The sequence below is a fragment of the Gobius niger genome, assembly GCF_951799975.1.
Source record: "Gobius niger genome assembly, chromosome: 2".
Lineage (NCBI taxonomy): Eukaryota > Metazoa > Chordata > Actinopteri > Gobiiformes > Gobiidae > Gobius > Gobius niger.
Window position 1 is genome coordinate 17,704,331 of NC_136853.1, and position 19,625 is coordinate 17,723,955.

At 43.2% G+C, this 19,625-nt stretch overlaps 2 protein-coding genes across 4 annotated transcripts; one reads left to right on the forward strand and one right to left on the reverse strand.

Moving 5' to 3' along the window:
- Positions 1–163: 163 nt before the first annotated feature.
- On the reverse strand, positions 164–2,124 carry rhof (ras homolog family member F). The gene is made up of 5 exons (XM_079582114.1): positions 1,649–2,124; positions 1,497–1,584; positions 839–948; positions 466–600; positions 164–342 (listed from the first exon to the last, which is right to left on the reverse strand). Exons 1-5 carry the CDS (start codon positions 1,763–1,765, stop codon positions 178–180), a joined length of 615 nt encoding a protein of 204 aa, XP_079438240.1. The 5' UTR covers positions 1,766–2,124; the 3' UTR covers positions 164–177.
- A 1,896-nt stretch (positions 2,125–4,020) lies between these two features.
- Positions 4,021–18,109, forward strand: setd1ba (SET domain containing 1B, histone lysine methyltransferase a; the record flags this gene model as incomplete). 3 transcript variants are annotated; one of them, XM_079582706.1, is made up of 17 exons in its annotated part: positions 6,251–6,457; positions 6,668–6,810; positions 7,023–7,121; positions 7,382–7,652; positions 8,124–8,245; positions 9,065–10,147; positions 11,116–11,850; positions 12,144–12,317; positions 12,395–12,673; positions 12,750–12,822; positions 13,666–14,013; positions 14,130–15,338; positions 15,568–15,734; positions 15,812–15,937; positions 16,012–16,131; positions 16,206–16,343; positions 16,429–18,109. In XM_079582706.1, the coding sequence occupies exons 1-17, from the start codon at positions 6,397–6,399 to the stop codon at positions 16,600–16,602; spliced, it is 5,322 nt and encodes a 1,773-aa protein (XP_079438832.1). In that variant the 5' UTR covers positions 6,251–6,396. The 3 variants fall into 3 exon arrangements, with proteins under 3 accessions (XP_079438830.1, XP_079438832.1, XP_079438831.1); XM_079582705.1 differs by lacking the exons at positions 15,568–15,734; positions 15,812–15,937; positions 16,012–16,131; positions 16,206–16,343; positions 16,429–18,109 and having other exon boundaries at positions 14,130–14,600; positions 14,706–15,349; XM_079582704.1 differs by lacking the exons at positions 6,251–6,457; positions 15,568–15,734; positions 15,812–15,937; ... (1 more) ...; positions 16,206–16,343; positions 16,429–18,109 and adding an exon at positions 4,021–4,749 and having other exon boundaries at positions 14,130–15,349.
- Between the last annotated feature and the right edge of the window lie 1,516 nt (positions 18,110–19,625).

The following is a 19,625-nucleotide window of genomic DNA, read 5'->3' on the forward strand; positions in this document are numbered from 1 at the left end:
GAGATCATGCAAAAATAATAATGTTATAGGCCTGTTATTAGTTTATCTTTTTCAGAGTTCTCAGAATTCTTCCTTACAAAATGATCATACTTTTCTTGAAAACAGAATGGACTATAACCAGTTAAGACCAACATCCACCTCTGGCCACATATGTCCAGCAGTTTCATCACATCAATTTCACAAAATGATGCATTTCCTCTTCCTCTTGTAGTTTCTTTGCTTTCGTCTAAACACCAGCGCCCTTTTGGAGGCTTCTTTGAAAATGTCTATCACATTGTCTTGAAATTTGGCAGAACACTCGAGGTAAAGTTCAGCATTAATTTGCTTGCAGGCCTCCTCACCCTGAAAACGCAAATAATACCATATATATGTGTGTATATGTATGTATGTAAGTATACACACACACACACACACACACTGCAATGCATACATACATATAACATTTTGAACTTGCACACTTCTTACTTGTATATATGTGATGGGTGCCAGGTTCAACGCCCTCAGCTTTCTCGCACACTCTTTATCCTTTCTGAGGTCTGTCTTACACCCAATAAGAATGAGAGGAGTGTCACGGCAAAAATGCTTTACTTCTGGATGCCACTGTTTGGGAAAAGGAGTTTTGCATGCGTTAAATGGGTCTTGACTTGTTATACTGACATCTTTGCTTTCCGCGGGGTCTTGTGTGAGCGATGGGGTCAATGTCCACAATGGAGTTAATTATTGTAATGCAGAAAACAAACCAAGCTCCTGCAATCATTTACAGAGAAGTACAACGAGCGCAAACCCCATAGTCCAGTTGAACCACATTATTCTTTATGCATCATCCAGTGGCGCATACCTTTATCAGGACGTTCTCAAAGCTGGTGGGGTTAGTCACATCGAAGCAAACTAGAACCACGTTGGCTTCTTGATATGCAAGTGGTCGCAATCTGTCATAGTCATCCTGACCTATAAAAGAGGAAAGTTAATAAACCCTTCAGTGACTGCGGTAATAAACACATTATTTTGAAATCTGACACTGAGAAGGTTCAAGGTTTTGCTGTGTCTGTTTGCTTTTGTTTTCATTCATAAAAAGTCTGCCCTCGACTTGTATAGCATAGTTATGAACAGAAAGCAGCAGAAAGGGTATGTTCTTTAAAGTCTGACCGATTTGAGTGTATAGGCATAGATAAATAAAAATGGTCTGAAAATTCCCTGAAGCCACTGTGTAAAAGACACACAGTGAAGCTGCATGCGAGCAAACCACATCCTGCCTTCAGTTTCCTTTCACACTCATCATTGCTGCAGTTTTGTGAGAGATAAACCGGCTTTGGTGCTCAACAGGACTTCCTCCTACAATAGGTTCAGCAAATGTATTTCAAGAAAACCTGAGCGATAGTTGTAAGCTGTATACCAAGGGTTCTGGGAAACATCTTTGGGTCACACTGGCCTTTCATGAACCGGGCTTCCTAAATGACGAGATGATGAGAGTTGAGCATCCTCAATGTGAGCCTCACCTGCTGTGTCGTACAGGTTGAGCCTTATCTCCTTTCCTCCCAGAGATATAGTGGTGGCGTATTTTTCAAAGACCGATGGAGCATAAGTCTATAAAATACATCGTTTTACCAGGAGATATTTAGAAAGAAAAAGATATATTATTTTCCCTTACCTCTGGAAAGTCACCTTTGGCATAGACCATCAGCAGAGATGTTTTCCCACAGCCTCCATCTCCCACAATCACAATTTTAAGTTCATCGCCTGCTTTAGCTTTACCATTGCTGGTCATTTTAGTGATGATCCCACAGCCACAAATACACTCTAGCTCTCTCTCCGGCTTAAGTCAAATACATGGCAACGTCTATATATTTGTGAACGCTGAGCTGATGTACAGGCGGTGTCAAACGAGAAGAGACGAGCCTCATGTTTTAGCAGGTATCTGAGCTGGTTCACCACTTCCTCTTCCTGTTCAATTGGAAATGTTTAGAGTTGACCCCCTACACTCTTTCCCCCCCCTGGCCTATAGGCTCTCTAAAAAAATCATCTCTGTAGGCAGTGCGAAGAGTCGCTGCTTCCTCATACAAGCATGAGTCAATACTGGGAGGGATCTTGAGCATTTGCAAGAAGTGGCATGAGGCAAGAATGTCATGAATGATCAATTAATAAATAAATAGACTGAGTAAATGGCCGCACCCAGAGCAAACTGTGTGACGGCCTGTTATATTTGGTGCTCTGCTTTGTCCCTTTTACTTTCTTAACATTTCTGGTGTGATCTATAAGAAAAAAACTGCCAGAATAAGGATTTAACAAAGTGGAAAGTGTCAATTTCAGTAGTGGGCCTACAGAGAATTGAAATAACACATAGTATGTAGAGCATAATCTAAACACTATGCAATATTTACATTATATTGCCTATTTTGGCTTTAAAATGACTATATAAAAATGTTTCCAACGCTTCAACCGTAGAACGACTTTCCCACGTGCCTTTAAGCAATTCAAGCAATTTGCTGTTTATTCTGCTTTTTAGTAATTTAGTTGTGATACAGCTGTTGTTACAAAAGAAAACGTCTGCTCATCTTTGCCTGCTCTGTGGCAAATGACCATTATTTATAATCTAATAGGTATTATTTATTTTAGGCATAAAGTGGAGGTAAAAAAAAGTTATGTATATATATAGTTAGATATGTTTATATAACTATATGTAAAATACAATGTATTACATGAAGTCTTTGGTGTCTTTTAGGCTTTTAGGCCACAGTACAGTGTTTTCATGAAAAGTGCAGTGTGTATGTGTTATTTTAAAGTTTAAACCAGCATTTAAAAAGAAAACACCTACTTCCCAAACAAAGCAGACTATTTATTTAAAGCAAAAAAGACAAATACATAAACACTCTGTACATGGCATGCAGTATGAACAGTTTTTACACTGAAAGAAGAAAGGGAACAAAACATACCCACATTTATCAAGACAACATAATCCAAGAATGTGCCTGGTTATAAATACAATCCAGTAGCCAGTGGTTTGATGGATCAGAGAAAGAGTCACTTATAAACAATCATGTTCCATCTCAACCAGACAGATTTAAAGGGTGAATGGCAGTGAGGGCAAACTAATCCTGTCAATCCATGCATTCTCAACAAGAGACACGGCCAGAAAGAACTATGAAGAGGGTTGCTAAAAATGACGTCCCCAAAGTATAAAGACGGCTGACCTGTGAAAGGCCAATCCTCTTTGTGGAAATACCCGGCAGTCCCGTTCTGCGTAATGGAAATGGCAACATGACAACACGGGGAATGGAGCTGGAGGGCGTGTTTCCCTTTTGAAACAGGAGCATTTAGGCGAATAATCCTTTCCTTAGAGATCAAATGAGTGATACATATTCAGTAAAGGCGTCACTTTTTCAATTAAGTGTGTGCAGCCGTTGGCATCGCGGCCCCTACCTCGCCACATTAGTGGGGGTTGGGTGATCTGAACTACACAAGCCTCGTGACCAGCAAACAGGAATGCGCGCTCTTGATAATCGGCGCCCTCGCTCAGCCGGGGAGCGCAGGGGGCAGTCCAAACTGGAAAAAACAGGCCTCGCATCTGCCACTTCACCAACGCCGTTTTGTTAATCGTCTATCCCATGCAATCCCGAGTAAATCCTAAAACGCCATTACACGCGCCCAAACGCCACACGCATCACTACGCGTGTTTCTGCAAGACGCTTCCAAACGGCTAATTCAAATGGTTTCTTTTTTCACGAGAACCGAACCAGAAGCCCGTGACAGACACAATAAGGCTGTATTTGGTGTGGCGTTCATTTGGAGAGATAGAGCAGGCGCCAATGTTGTTTTCGCTCCGATACTGAGGGCGCTTCCGCCGCTGTCGTCGAACATTCCCGATGACCTTATATGGCAGCGCGGCTGTCATGGCAACCGGCCAAAGCTCTCAGATTACCGCCGCGGCAGCCAGACCGAAAAGAGCGCAGTAAAGACAGACTACTCTTTCTCGCTCGTATTCGGCTGTTTGTTAAAACTTAGTACATATTTTACACTCAAAAAAAATCCACAAGAAGCGGTCACCTCCCCGGCTCCCCCAATGACACGAGCTCCACATGTTCGTCGACTAGCCTGAAAGAGCCTCACCCAGTAATGGCGCAGCAACATTTTACTCAACACCGCCGTCCTTTGTCTCTGAAGTAGCCATTTTGAGATTGAGAATAGCGAGGAAAGCAATGATCAAACTGGTTGTTAACGCCTCCAGTGGTCTTTAGGAGCAGAAGGGAGAGAGACAAGAAATGACTTTTAAATCAATTTGACGGGTTAAGTCTTTGGGGACATATTTGAATACTGACTGTAAGTTTTGAACACAACCTAATAACTGAGCAAGCACATAGTTGTATGAATTTACAGACGTGCACATTGCCCCTAACCTATTTAACGCAGCCTGCGCTTTAGACGGCTTAAAGACAAGAAAATGTGCCTACCTTTCCATGTGTATAGGCTACAGCTAAGTGGAAGAAGTTAGAGCCTACTTGACTGCAATCCTGTCTTCAAGAGGAGATGTGATTTGCATTTTGCCCAGTCAGATGACACTTCAAGATACAAGACCGAATCTGCGTTTTCTTCCCTAGAAGCTGATCTCTTGTGCTAATTGACCTCTTGTCTTGTTTTGTTTTCCAGGCGATCCCATTCAGCCCGCAATAAAACACTTTAATTGAAGATCCGACAATGAAGCTGTTCCTGAGCTTGCGTTCAGGCCTGCTGTCAATGTTGCTTCAAAAAGCAAAGGTAAATATGTTTTTTAAAGAGGACCTCGTCCAAGATTAGGGAAAGTGGGAGTCGAGGGAGGGCAAAATCGCCCTAAACGTTGGAGCAGCTGTTCTGGGACAGCTATGAGGCTAAAGATACTAAATACCTTTTTGAAGGCTTGGATTTGGAAAAACCAAGTGGTCAACAACAGCCAGCATACACAGAGGACTGTGTAGCATATAAGGCTGTCTTCTCATTCAAGGGAACGACTGCCAAAGCCCTGCTGTTGAGAGAAGAATATAAAAGTTACTTACAATGAATCAAACAAACACATTGTATTAAAGGCCTTCAACTTTCAAGATATGTAGCAACCCAAGGTATGCAAAGACTATTCAACCGTAGAACTGAAGAAAAAAAATGTTACCTCAAATTCATTTCACTTGACAAAGCAAAGAAATAGCCTTAATTTGAGCAAAGCATGCCTCAAATGACGTAAAATGATACTTTTAAAAAATGACTTACATAGGTCATCAGCTATTCTACAAGGCCACCATGTACAGTGCCAACAATCTGCCATTAAACATTTGGTATATTTTGAGACTGTGTTCTCTAAGAATTGTTTGTCACTAACACAATTAAGTTCTTTATTAAACATTTTCATATTTTCACTTAAAAGGTAGAAATACTTTTTATGGGTGTGCCTTGACCTAGTTAAGACAAAGATGGATTCCATGAAGAGGGAAAAAAAGGTTAAAAATGTCCATAACATTAGGCTATCTTCCTTCTTCTCAATCCTTTAAAGGGAGCAATCATAGTTTTATCATAGTCCAAAGAAGGTCAGTGTAAGATCCCTTTAGGAACAAAGCAACCCCATAGGCCATGAGTCCTGTTTCAGGAAAATGGCTGCCGAGAGCGTTCTGCCCCCTCTCTCTGCTCTCTGTTGAAGGACTCCTGAGTTGTGCCTCTAATAGCAGTCAGCTCCTCTGCTACTGCCTTCTGATTGGCCCGCCTCTCTGCCTCTGTTAACCAGCCAATTGCCCTAGCACTGAATACAAGGCAATGTCAAACAAAAAGCACTCTTATTTCACAACAAATCTAATCAAAAACTACATTTAGGTCACAAGTTGCAAATTTAATAAATTGGACATTAGCGTGAAATAGTCATTTAATGTCACTGTTATCTTTGGTGGTTGTAATTAATTTGCCTGCTTATAAAAAATGTTAGTGTAACCCACAGCCCATTGATAAAACATGACAAAAAAAAAATATTTGTTGCGTTATATCTAAAACGATCACTTTGTCTGTGTGGGTACGTTCAGAAAGCACATTCTCTACACAAACACGAACGAAATTAGCAGAAATTTAAATAAAAAGATTTATGCAAAACAAATATAAATGTCGTTGTGTGTGATCCAAAACATTTTCACATTTTAGTCTGAGTATATAAGATCCAGGAGCGACGAAACTGGCTGTGGCGAATGTGCGACCAGCAGCATATCATAGGAGGATAAGCCTAGTGGTGTATTGTGGAAGAGACAGAAGCTACAGACCAGAGGCACAATATGTGTTGGCTCTCGCCTAAAAGGAGGCAGTATTCTTCAAGCTAAACCATGTAATGTAAGCGGGGAGAGGAAAGCATATTCGTCTTTTCGACAATTAAAGAAATACTTATCTTCTGGGCGAATCATGTCCAAGCAAGGGGAGAGAAACAGATTGAACGAAGACCATGGCAGAAAACAGAGTTCAAGTAAGCTGGTTCTTTTTCCCCTCTTTCTCCAACCCTTCTCCGCCTGTTTCCGTAGCTGGGATACGCGCTACATTTTGTCAGTCTTGTTGTGTGAATTTGATGGTAAAACGTGCATTTGTTGCATTTGGCTATGTGGAGAATTGGTGTTGCTAACTGCACCGTCTCAAGCGCCGCTGCTTTACCCTGGATATTGTCGCTCTGTCTTTTCAGGTTTGGCGAACGGCATGGACAGTCATCCTGGCTCGGCAGAGAAGCGGATTCACCACTGGAGAAGTTACAAGTTGATTATCGACCCAGCTCTGAAGAAAGGCTCACACAAACTGTATCGCTACGATGGGCAGACTTTTATGCCCGTAAGTGGACCTCCGCCTTTACCGTGGATACAATAGTAACAAAGTAGCCGACCTCCATGATGGGTTCAGTGGGGCTATCACCATGGCCCCGCGGAGTGTCGATAGAGTTTGTTGTGATAGAGAACTTTGTCCGAACACCGTCAATCTACTTTTCAAGTTGGGAGTTGTTATTGGGACGGATAACACCAGTGTCATGCTTTCTTTTGACGCAGAACTCGGGATTACCGCCTGTGGATACTGTTCGAGACCCAAGGATCGGTCGTCTTTGGACAAAGTACAAAGAGACCGACTTACCGGTGCCCAAATTTAAGGTAAGGCTTTCACCAAGATGTGCAGAGCTGATGCCAGCCGTTCCATGTGGGAACGATGCTGTCAAAAGTTGCAGACACGCCCCCTTACTCATCTTAAGGATGTTGAATTGCTGCATAAATCCGCGCAAACGCTCATATTTTTGATCAAAAGGTTCATCTCCCAGTGGTGGTAGCGTTCTTGTATTGTTTTCAGTTGAGTCACGTGCTCTTTAACAGTCACCAAGACCACACATGACCACATTTTCAACTTTGTTTTCCAGATTGATGACTGCTACATTGGGCCGGTTCCACCAAAGGAGATAACGTTTGCTCGACTGAATGATAACATAAGAGAAGGATTTCTAACTGACATGTGCAAAAAGTTTGGGGAAATCGAAGAGGTGGAGATTCTATATAATCCTAAAAACAAGAAGCACTTGGGAATTGCCAAAGTTGTTTTTGAATCTGTTAAATCAGCCAAAGTAGCAGTGCAGTCACTTCACAACACCTCTGTGATGGGAAACATCATCCACGTGGAGCTGGATCCTAAAGGTAAACAATGTCTCTGTTATTCAGTTGTAGCAGTAGACTAGAGTTGTAGCAGTAATTCTGTGTGAATATTCATAAGGCCACATTTTGTGCCCTGTTTAAAGGGTATCTCTTTCATACTATATTTCTTGGAAATCAGATAATTGAATTTCATTCAAACTACAGCGGCTCCCATAAGCCCAGAGCAGAGGGTGCTGTGTATTCCCACTGTGCCTAATTTCACACTTGTAAACAATCCCAGCCAGTTTTCTTTGTTGTAAGGCTAATAGGTTTAAATCAGATGCCAAGTACTATAATATGTTTATACTTATTTTTACTGTAAAACTTTAACTTTTTGCCAAATAACTTAATGTTCTTCATAATGATGTAGTTTTCCAATCTGGTAAAATTTTTTGTATATTGATTTTTGTATAAATGTTTTTGTGAAGCTTTTTACCACTGTATGTCATGCAGCATGCGCCATTTGTGCTTTAGGTGAGAATCGCCTCCGGTATTTTCAGCTTCTGATGAATGGCACTTACACGCCGCGGACCTTACCTGTTGGTGGTGAGGAGGCAAGAGAAGTCTCCCCTCGAAGTCTGGCAGAAGCCTTACTGGTAATTACTTCTACACTATGAAATGTACAGTATTTATTCTTGCATTTTTGGTACAATGTTTTGTATTTTACAAGATCCATTTCTTTGGTTCTTCTAATAATGATTGTAATAATAGCTTACACTTGTATTGCACTTTACAAGCTTGTGGTCCCAAGTTTCTCAAAGCGTAGTAGTCATTATTCATACACTCTATTCTTGGTGGTGGTAAGCTACTGTTGTAGCCACAGCTGCTCCTGGGGTTGACTGATGGAAGCGAGGCTGCCAATCTGTGCCGTCTGCCCCTCCGATCACACTGGCAAACACACTTTCATTCTGGCTATTGTACTTAAGGAAGGAAAACCGGAGTACCCAGAGGAAACCTACGCAGACACAGGGAGAACATGCAAACACACAGAAAGGCCCAGTTCGGCCGGGGATCGAACCCGGAGCCTTCTAGATGTGAAGCATGAGCGCTAACTGCTGCCAATACTGCACTACCAATACTACTACTTGTTAACATTTTCAGTGCCGCATACCTGTAGTCCTCCTTGTCCATGCAGTAGTTGGAGAACAGAGTGGCATTAGGAAGACAATTCCACAGAATTGAGCACTTTATAAGAGGGGATTGTGATGCAGCTCAGGCTTTAGTTCTTTCTTATGCCCTGAATGACGTATAGTTAATATTTGAATACTCTGTTGCGGTCGAACTTTGCTGTTATTATCTTTAATTGTATTTATGTTTTTGATAACTTCACAGTCAAGGAAGTGTGGTTGATGTTGACACATTTTGAAGTAACTCTAAAATTCGCCTGCCTCACTCTTCTTATGTTTCTCTCTAAGGCCTGTGAGCCCATCCGCAGATTGTCTGAAAGTAGTGCTACTGGAGGAGCTGCGGCACCCAGCAACTCCACGACTCCCATGTCCTTGGAGACGGGCTACTCCAGCCTCAGGCAGGACACGCCACAGTCCCAGGGAACACCTCATACCCCGCGACAGACCAGTACCCCTTTCTCTCAAGACTCCAATTACTCTTCTCGACAGTCGACTCCTGCATATCAGTCCACCCGGGCCGAGAGCTCAGGATGCTACAAATCCCGTAGGCATGAGAGTAAGTTTCAGGACGCATACAATCGTCGCCCAGAGAGACCCCAGTATCGAAGTAACATGTACAGGAGTTCATCGTCCGAGCAAGCTTTCAAGCAGGCCACTCCACCCGAACCGCCACCACCAACGCCTTCATACACCTACACAACGACTACCCCGACTACCCCGAGCTTCAAGTCAGCCTTCTCTCCTTATCAGACTCCTCTTCCCCCTGCCTTTCCCCCTTCAGAGCCTGCTTTTCACTCAATTCAGAGAGAGGCAGAGTATCTGAGACCACCCCAGCCTCCTGCGGCAGCTCCTACAGAGTTTGAACCGGTCAAAGATCGGCCAGAAACTCCCCCTATACCTGAGCCCCCGCCTGAACCTGTTCCTCAACCAACTACACCACCCCCCCAAACACCAGAACGCTGCCCCTCTCCCGGCTCCCCAAACATGGATGCAGAACGCAATAGTCTGGATTCCCGAATTGAGATGCTTCTAAAGGAAAAAAGGACAAAACTGCCTTTCCTTGCCGAGCGAGACTCTGATACTGAGGTGCGAATGGAAGGAAGTCCCATTTCCTCCTCCTCTTCTCAGTTATCCCCTATTCCCCCGTACACAGGGGGCTCTCAGAGCGGCCAGCAAAACTCCCGTCCTTGTAGCACCGGCTTGGAGGACATCAGTCCAACTCCACTGCCGGACTCCGATGATGATGAGCCCATCCCTTCGACTGCCTCTCTCCTCAAGAGAATTAGCTCACCTGTGCGGGACAAGAGGAACAAAAGTGACTACAAAGATGGACCTTATCGGAGCCACACACCTACGGATAAAATGGACACGGTAGGGAATCTGCTTTTGAATTTTTCATATATTTTACAACTGTGTGACACAGAAGCACTGATTTGCCTGTTACATTATTACTATACTTTGTGATCAGTCTTCTAAATGGCACTAAACTGTTTTTGTTGTGAAGCAGTCGCAGTTAGACAGACGGGAAGTTGGGTCTAGTTTCAGTTGATGGTTGAACACTTTCCCTTTTTGTAGCGTTTAATGTTTTTGCCCATTGAGTAGAAACCTGCTTATTTCTGCTCCTGTACACATGAGCACAAGATTACTTGCTTTAAACAGATCGTCTGAACCATTTTTGCTTTTGAAGAGTAAACATTCTGTATTCTTGTTCAGAGAAAGGAAAGCAGTTTGACTGTTGACCCAAACTTCCTGGTTTTACAAGCCGAAATGCCTCGATTGGTGGAAGCACCTTGTCTCACATTACAAGTTACCACAAAGCAAACAGTGCAAGCAGGTCATTTGGATAACGCCACTCCCATGTGTTTGTTTTTCCCTTTGTACTTTCATTTTACTGCTGCAATTAATGGGATCTCTAAGTTTTTTTCTGAAATGATATGGGGTTAAACACAAACGTAGATAATAATTATTATAATTATTGCTAATGATGAAATTTATTTATTTTAGATTTAGCTTTCCAAACCTATTAAGCTTTCTTTTTTCAACCAACTCCTTTTTGTGCATCTGTAACTGCATGAAGTGACCTGTAAAGAAAATATATAAAGCAAGAAATGTATACTGCTGAAGCAAACAAAAGTAAATTATTCCTAAAAGTGAACAGGTGGATGGTGACGGTGCAGTTTCATACTGTAGTTTAAGGACACCTGTTGCTCCACACTTGATATTTGAGTCAGAGGAGAATCCTACATTATGCAAAGTTGTAACTTGTTTCATATTTATAACATACCTAAATACCTTTAGATTAGTGTAGACTTCTGACAGTTCTCTCTTGTTGTCCTAAGGTGCATCAGTCATCAGGAGAAGACATGGACATCTCTGATGATGAGATGCCCAATACTCCCATCACCAGCGGAGACTGTGGCAAAGGCATCGTTGTTAACTCTGCATTGTCACCAATGCAGACGTTAGCCCTCCATCCTCCTGGCTTTGCTGCTCTTCACCAGGCCAGCTACTCCATCCCACACCACCACTTTGGCCCTCATTCTGGTGTCCCGGGACATCCACACTTGACTGATCCCCATGGACTTTCCCACCACATGCTGCCCCACATGGGCCCTTACCAACATGGCATGATGCCCCTCATGCAAATGGAGCTCATGAACTGTTTGAGATGGGAACAATGGAGCACTGTCCCAATGTCTTTCCAGATGCAGCAGCAGGTACTGAGTCGAATGGCTCAAACTAGAGGGTCCTATCCCTACCCTCACTACATAGACAGCACTTATGGAGGCCCCTATACACCTTTGTCAGTGAGTGCTTCCCACGCGAGTGCATCAGATATACATGGGCAAGAGTGGCAGCATGCTGGAGTACCAAAGTTTAATCCAACAGTTCCCCCTCCCGGGTATGACTCTAAAAAGGAGGACCCTCATAAGGCCACCGTGGATGGAGTGTTGCTGGTCATAGTCAAAGAGCTGAAGGCCATCATGAAGAGGGACCTCAATCGCAAAATGGTCGAGGTGGTTGCCTTCAGGGCCTTCGATGACTGGTGGGATAAGAAGGAGCGCTCAGCTAAGGTAAGGAAAATAACCGAAAATGTGTTTGCTGTAATGATTGTGAAATGACATAGCAACTAATTTACCAGCAGGATGGTGTTGCAAAAACAAAACACAGTTGGGCCTTTTCACATATTTATTCTATAGTTAATTGTTTGTAAATGATATGTTTGCAAATGCTTTAAAATCTAGTTTCATGCCTAGTATTAATAATGAATATGATTTTTACATTAAAAGGAATTGTGATTAATCAGATTTTTATAAATTAATCAATTGAACGCACTATTAAAAACACAAATATTGCTCTTTCTCAGGCATCCTTGACGCCAATAAAAGGGGGAGAAGGTAAAGAAGAGGAAAAACCCAAACCCAAAGAGACAATGGGCTCCAGTCTGTTGGAAAACTGGAACAAGGGCGAGGGTCTCAGCTATGAGGGAATGGGCCTGGGCATTGGTTTACGAGGAGCTATCCGTTTGCCTTCCTTCAAGGTAATCTTCCCTATGAGCGAACATTCAAGGTGCTCCCTGTAGAACGCCCAGTGTCTTAATGTTTGGGATGTTTTCAGGTTAAAAGAAAAGGTCCACCTGATGCGGCAGCTACAAGTGAAAACAAGCGACCACGGCCCTCTACTCCGGCAGACGATGAGCTGGAGGAGGAAGGTAAACCTGCGGATGAGTCCAAGCTGGATGCGGACAGCGCGGCAGCAAAGCGACGGCATTCACGACCTCTCGAACTGGACAGCGAAGGAGAAGAGGCAGACACCTCAGAGAAAGAGGAGTCTCTGTCCGATCGTGAGGAGGAGCCAGAAGAGACTGAGCCCAAAGAGCAAGTCTCATCAAATAAAGTAGGACCACTTTAACATCTTCATGTCGCTCACCGTGCTGTTGAGGCGCTGATGTGATGCCTTTTCTCATTGTCAGGAGAGTGAAGACGAGAGCGACGAAGAGCAGGAGCGGGACTCATTAAGTGATGACTCGGATTCCTCAGATGAAGGTAAATAGTTTTGTTATTTTTAAGTGGGCTTAAAAATACAATAATACAAATTATTTGATATTGTATATTGAGCTCTCATTCCCCATAATGGTATTTTTATCTGTCCCAGGTCTTTGTGAAATGCTTTTTTAAATTTTCTCCTCCTCTCTCTCATTTATTTAATATTATCTGTGGTCATTAATATTTAATTTTAATCATTTTAATTCATCAGCAGAAACGGCAGCAATTTTATTATTACCTGCTGTGTTTGTCTATGAAACTTTCGCCTGTAATGGTGCGTTCCAAGCAACTATTACTGGTAAATCTCCGACCTCCCACTTGGAGAAATGCCTTGGAACGCAAACACTCAAAGTAGTAATTACTGTAAACTCAGAGATGACCTGAGTGCTCAGAGATACAGATGAAGCAGATGAAGACAGCAATGGCGGCCCCCAGTGGAGAAGTGTAGCTAATGACAAAACCTTTTATCAAAATTAGTCACAGCCCTCAGCATAACATTTCTTTTCTTTGTATGTATTAAATTATATCTATTGCGGAGAAACGTTCATATAACATTAGCATCTTAGAGCTAACTGTTGTAGGATGAATCGTTTTGTTTACATCCAAGTTTATTCAGCTGGAACGGCGTAATTTTCAAGGGGGAAAAATCCCAGTTGCCTGGAACGCAGCAGTAGGAGCCAGGATAGTTTTGTGTTTGTTTCCATTTTAAAGTTGTTTCCATGGAAGCTAAATGTCTCAATGTTGTCTTTTTTTAAATTTGTAGCATTTCTACAGAATCTCCATAAATCTGTAAAGAAGTTTAGTTTTACTGACGATAACTGACTCTATCTTTACCTCTCACAGAAGAGGAGCGCTCCGTCATGTCTAAAGTCAGCTCGGACTCTGGGTCAGAGAGCTCAGGGTCTTCTGAATATGACGTGAGCTCGGAGGAAGAGGAGAGTGAGGAAGAAGAGAGAGGGACTGAGGCGGAGGGCGGCAGTAAAAAGACCTCATCGTCGTCATCATCGTCTTCATCTTCTGATGATGAGAGCGAGGCTGAGACTAAAGAAGCTCCAAGTTCCCCAGTGGGACTTTTCATAGAGGACAGGCAAGACAACAAGAAAGAGTGTAAAGAGTCTCGGCACAGACCTCCCAGTCCACAGGAAGAGCCAGAGGAGAAACCCAGGCCTCCTTCACCGACAAGTGTCCCAGGTGAGATGTAATATTAGTTTATTGTTTTACACTGTGCCATGTATAAATTATAACTTACTTTAATTTGAAATTATGTTAATTCCAAAATGTATTAAAGAAAATATTTTTTTCTTCAGTGAAAGAGCAAAACATGAGTGGCGACTTCAAGCCGGAGTCTCGGGAGCTTGTAGCAAACCTTCGGCCTCCGACCCCAACTGGCATCATTGTGGACAGTGACCTGGAGATAAAAGCCAAAGGTAAAGGTGAAAAGGAGGAAGTGACCTGCACTGATGCCCAACTAACATCTTTAGAGTCAAACTCCTCTGCTCCCAAACCCCCTGCATCTTTAATGCACCTCCCTCTTCCACCGCACCCCTCTTTGGAGGGGCGCTCCCTCCTCCACCCGCCCCCTGCTTCACTGCCGGACCTTCCCCAGCAGCCTCGGCTCCCCACAGACGAGGATATCCCGCGCACACCAGGCAGGGACCTGTTGGAGCGAGCTCGCAGTCTGGGCAAGTCCCAGAGCACTGACACGGTGCCCGTCACGCCTGGAGGTGACGCTCCGCTGACCGGCAGCAGTCTGCTGCTTAGCTCCCCTCACATTCCTGGTAGCCCTTTCTCCTACCCCGCTCAGTCTCCTGTTCTTAGTGCTGGTGTCCCACGTACGCCAGGAAGAGATTTAACTTTCACACCTGTGTTCCCTGACCCCACAGCACTAAGCCTGAACAGAAAAACCTCCTCGACCAGCCTTGATGATGGACCTGTATTCAAAGAGCCGCCTGTCAGTGTTTTGCCAAATCAGACCTCCGCCTCGGAAGACCTCGCTGCTTCTCTGTCTCTGGATGTTCCTGTTCCATCGGACTTCTTGTCATCCAAGAAGAAGGCTGCACGAGTTAAAACCAAGAAGATCCCAGCTGTCTCTGAAGAAGAGGAGACTCTAAAGGTTTTCTCTGAGTCTATTCCTCTGGAGACTCATCTGTCCGGTAAGTCCCCCGACCCCACCGCTCTGGACTTTAGGGAAGACGGGGTCAAGCCTCGCACAGTCGTCCCTCCAGAAGATGGCTTCTTGTCCTATGATGATGAGGAGCCAGTGGTGGTGAAGCCTCGGAAGACACGCAGGAGCTGGGAGGAGCTGCTGCTGGACAGTCTCTCTCCTGTCACCACACCTCCGCGCTCGTACTTCAAACCTCGCTCAGACTTTGAGGAGATGACCATCCTTTATGACATCTGGAACGAAGGCATCGATGAGGAGGATGTGCGACTGTTAAAGATCACATACGAGAAGATGCTCCAGCAGGACAATGGCAACGACTGGCTCAACGACACACTGTGGGTCAACCATCCAAATATCCTTTAATGCTTTGATTAATGCTTTTTCATAAAATGTGTGGTCTTTAGTGTGTCTTAAGTCCTCTAGAGTCTACAGTTGGCTTTTGGCTGTTCTATGATAAACAGTAGCTCCCTCTGGTGGTAAAAGTGCGACCTAGAGCCCTGGCCACTCTTACACCACCAGAGGCCTTAGACCATGTTGTTTACACATTTGAAGTTGTGAGTTTATCCTTGATTCCTCTGCACCTACTAACGTCCCTGGAGTGAAGAAAAAGCGGCGAGATGATGGCATGAGGGACCACATGACGGGCTGCGCACGAAGTGAAGGATACTACAAAATTGACAAGAAGGACAAGATCAAATACCTTCAAAGTACACGGCTACAATCAGAGGAGCCCCCAGTTGATACACAGGTAATATATTTCTAATGGTCTAAAATGTTTTTCCGTTTCAATGACTGTGTTTAAAAATGATTTTGATTGTTTCCCAGGGAATGAGTATCCCTGCTCAGGTTCACGCCTCGTCGAGAGCTGGCTCGGAGCGACGGTCTGAGCAGCGGCGGTTGCTGTCCTCCTTCGCCTGTGACAGTGACTTACTCAAGTTCAATCAATTAAAGGTGTCCGACTTTCACCCAATCTGCTCATTTTTAATCATAGAATCGATCCTTAATCTAAACTTTGTGCCTTTCAGTTCCGTAAGAAAAAGATTCGATTCTGTAAGTCGCACATTCACGACTGGGGACTGTTCGCCCAGGAGCCTATCGCTGCCGATGAAATGGTGATCGAATACGTGGGGCAAAATATCAGACAGGTGAGAAAAGGGAAACATGTTGGGAATGCTGCTGTGAATGTTTTAACATTAATTACAACGTGTCTCTTGATTAGGTGATTGCTGATATGCGGGAGAAGCGCTATGAGGAAGAGGGAATTGGTAGCAGCTACATGTTCCGTGTTGATCATGATACAATTATAGATGCAACAAAGTGCGGCAACTTCGCCCGCTTCATCAACCACAGCTGTAATGTAAGGAAACGGCTTGTTTTGCTTTCTCGGAGCATTGTTTGCCTGAACCTAACTCTGTGAATCCTTCTCATCCTTTTCTTTTTAGCCAAACTGTTATGCGAAGGTCATCACAGTCGAGTCTCAAAAGAAGATTGTGATCTACTCCAGACAGCCTATTAATGTCAATGAGGAAATCACGTACGACTACAAGTTTCCTATCGAGGATGAGAAGATCCCTTGTTTGTGCGGTGCAGAGAATTGTCGGGGAACGCTGAACTAAGTCCGGCTGACCCCCACACACACACACACACACGCCCCGTATTGGCATAAGGCACGGGCCTAACCTTCTACAAAGGAGTTTTCTGGAACCAAGGAGAACTTGACTGGACGCGGTTGGTCTGCCTCCAGCATTCTTCACCCATTAAACTCCAGATTGTTTACAATTTACGGTGCTTTTGAAATGCAAAGTTTATGATATATTGCCCTAATTGACTAAACATGCAGCGCCCCTTCTCACAGCATCAGTATATCCAGTGTTTAAGCATGATTCCTTATCGAGCGGGAGTATTTTACTTATTCCATTTAGCCTCCATGAGCTTTACCGACACCGTGTGGTTTAAGACCCCGTGTTTAGCTGCTTTCTCAGAATAACAAGTCTGTCACAACAGCACATTCTTGGACGCTGAAGTTGAGCGATTGAATCTTGCCTCTTCTACCTCTTCTGAAAATCAAGCAAACGTAAATCGCCCTGGCCTGTCCTGTCATGTAATCTGGAATATTTGAGTTCACCAGCTAAAAGTGAATCATGCTGCTTCCTAACAGTTTATGCAAAAATGACACGTAACAGTTTGTATTATGGCTAACCCAGTGTTTTTCTGCTTACGTTTTTGCATTATCACGCTTGTGTGACTTTGAGTGATGAGTGAATGAGTATTTATGACCTGAATGTGAGTACACTGCCCCCTTCAGGCCACAGTGCAAAAGGCCAACCAATCATGTAGACAATGAAAATCAAGCTTTCTCTTTTGACGTCCAGAAAGCAGCAAAATAGCTATAAAACTATATTTAAAAAAAAGATATAGATTATTATGTAAGTGCCATATCAAACATTAGTGAGTATTAACGTCATGTGTTGCTAAATTCATGTAGTCTGTTCATCTACGTCTTTAACATAGACCTTGTGAATGCACTTTTGCTTTTCGTGCTTTGCATTGACGCAGCCCTGTTTAGACCAAGTCAGTCACTGCTCAACATTGGCGTTGCCTTTCCCCCTTGTTTATATTGTGTATATGACTTGTACAGTAGATACAAATCTTTTTTATCTTCACGGATTCATACTTGTTAAGATGCATCCTCCTCCTTTTAAACAAGACTGAGTATTTAAAATATTTCAGGGATCTGTGAATAGAATCGTGAGGGTTTCTGAAGGTGCACAGGCCTCTTCCCTTTGAAAGATTGTTTCTTGTAGAAACGTCTTCATTTTTCTGCCCATTTGCTTCATAATTCTAACATGTAAATACTGTAACTGTGAATATGATATAAATATATATATATATTTTTGTTTCTGAAATACGCTACACGTAACAGCTCCAGTCTTTGTAACATAAAGAGCTGGTAGCAGGAAATTCAGCTTGTGTCAAGCTTTTTTTTTATTATTTCAGTTGTAAATTCTATGAGAATTTGTTTGCGGTGTGAAGTTAAACAAGCAAAAGGTGCAGAATTGACATGGGAAGAGGAGACATATCGCCTGTTCTCATGTCTATTTATTACAATTAACAATGTATGAAAAGGAAAAATAAATTTTGAATACATCCATCAAAAAGTGATTTGATTTTTATGAATGACTTGAACACATTTGCACAATTACTGTCCCTGGTTTTGTACAAACTGAGAGGAATGGGTAGTAGTAGTAGTATAAAAAAGGGGGGGGGGGGGGGTGTAAATGGGGAGTGGGTGAAGAAACATAAAAGAAAGTGAAACAAGGTGAAAAATGGGGGGATTGGAAAAAAATTAAGGAAAAAGAGTAAAAAAGGGAGGTGAGAATTTGTTAAATAGGAGCAACGAAAAATGTGGAAAGCGTTTTTCCCGCCCTTTTAATAATAATAATAATACATTGGTTTTATATAGCGCTTTTCTGGACACTCAAAAGACGCTTTACATTGCATTATTCATTCACTCCATACTCAGTGGTGGTAAGCTACAACTGTAGCCACAGCTGCCCTGGGGTAGACTGACAGAAGCGAGGCAACCAGTCTGCGCCATCGGCCCCTCCGACCACCACCACACGCTCACACACACTACATTTGCTCGGCTTCCTGGTGCTACTAATAAATGGTCTCCCATCCAAGTACCGACCAGGCCCTTCCCTGCTTAGCTTCCAAGGTCTGACGGGATTGGGCAGAGCAAAGGCGGTAGTTAAAGTAAGTTTCTTGGTTATTTCACCTCAGATAAATGATACAAATGTAAAAGAAATTCAATGGAAGGAAAAGGAATACATTATTATTCTGTTTTCTGGTTCTATGACAAATATTGATGTATAGGTATCGAATAAAATATCGTTCAGAAATCGGAAAACCAAGTATTGTTAAAGTACCGGTACCCAGCCCTACCCGTAACATGTTGCTGCTTTGCTCTGACAGACACTGGATACATTGCAATTTTTCCAAATAATTCATCTTCATAAACCACCGGAAAGATTATTCATGATCATTGGGACCCTTTACATGTTTATATTGAGTTTTACAAGAGTTTTAGTCTTCATGGCACTTTTTACATCCTATATCACTTGCACTAAACGGACTCAGTGGCCATGGAGACAGTGAGACTCACAGCTCTGAACACAGTGACACATCAGGCTGCACTGGTCTGCACATAAAAGCTCTCAGTGTTTGGCAGTGTAAGCATGAGGCGGTGACAGGCGGAGGATGGTGTGATCACAGCTGAAGGGATGGGACAACAGGCCGGGACGGCATATGAGGCTCACTTCACACTGTTAGCCAGGACAAATGTGCTTTCTGTTTCCGACTGCAAGTTTTAAAATCATGATTCAGGCATGCCATATTTAAGCAACACCGCCTAACATTTCACCCAAAGATCAAATACGAGCATTTATTTTATTAGAAATGTTTTTAATTGTTGAAAAATACCCTTGAACAAACAAGCCTTTAACATTTGAGAGGAGATCGAAATACTCCTGCTAAACAAATGCAAGAAAACAACCAGCTAGGTGCCACTCCTGGTATTTCACCCTTTTCCGGTGGAGCCTGTGGTCCTCTTCCATTTTGATTACATGTATTGGGAAGC

Excerpts from the sequence above, each read along its gene's own strand:
- rhof (XM_079582114.1), bottom strand. The coding sequence starts at position 1,765 with ATGACCAGCAATGGTAAAGCTAAAGCAGGCGATGAACTTAAAATTGTG. Across the intron at positions 949-1,496 it reads CAACCTGTACGACACAGCAG|GTCAGGATGACTATGACAGA; the intron begins GTGAGGCTCACA and ends CCTCTTTTATAG. Across the intron at positions 601-838 it reads TTGAGAACGTCCTGATAAAG|TGGCATCCAGAAGTAAAGCA; the intron begins GTATGCGCCACT and ends TTTCCCAAACAG.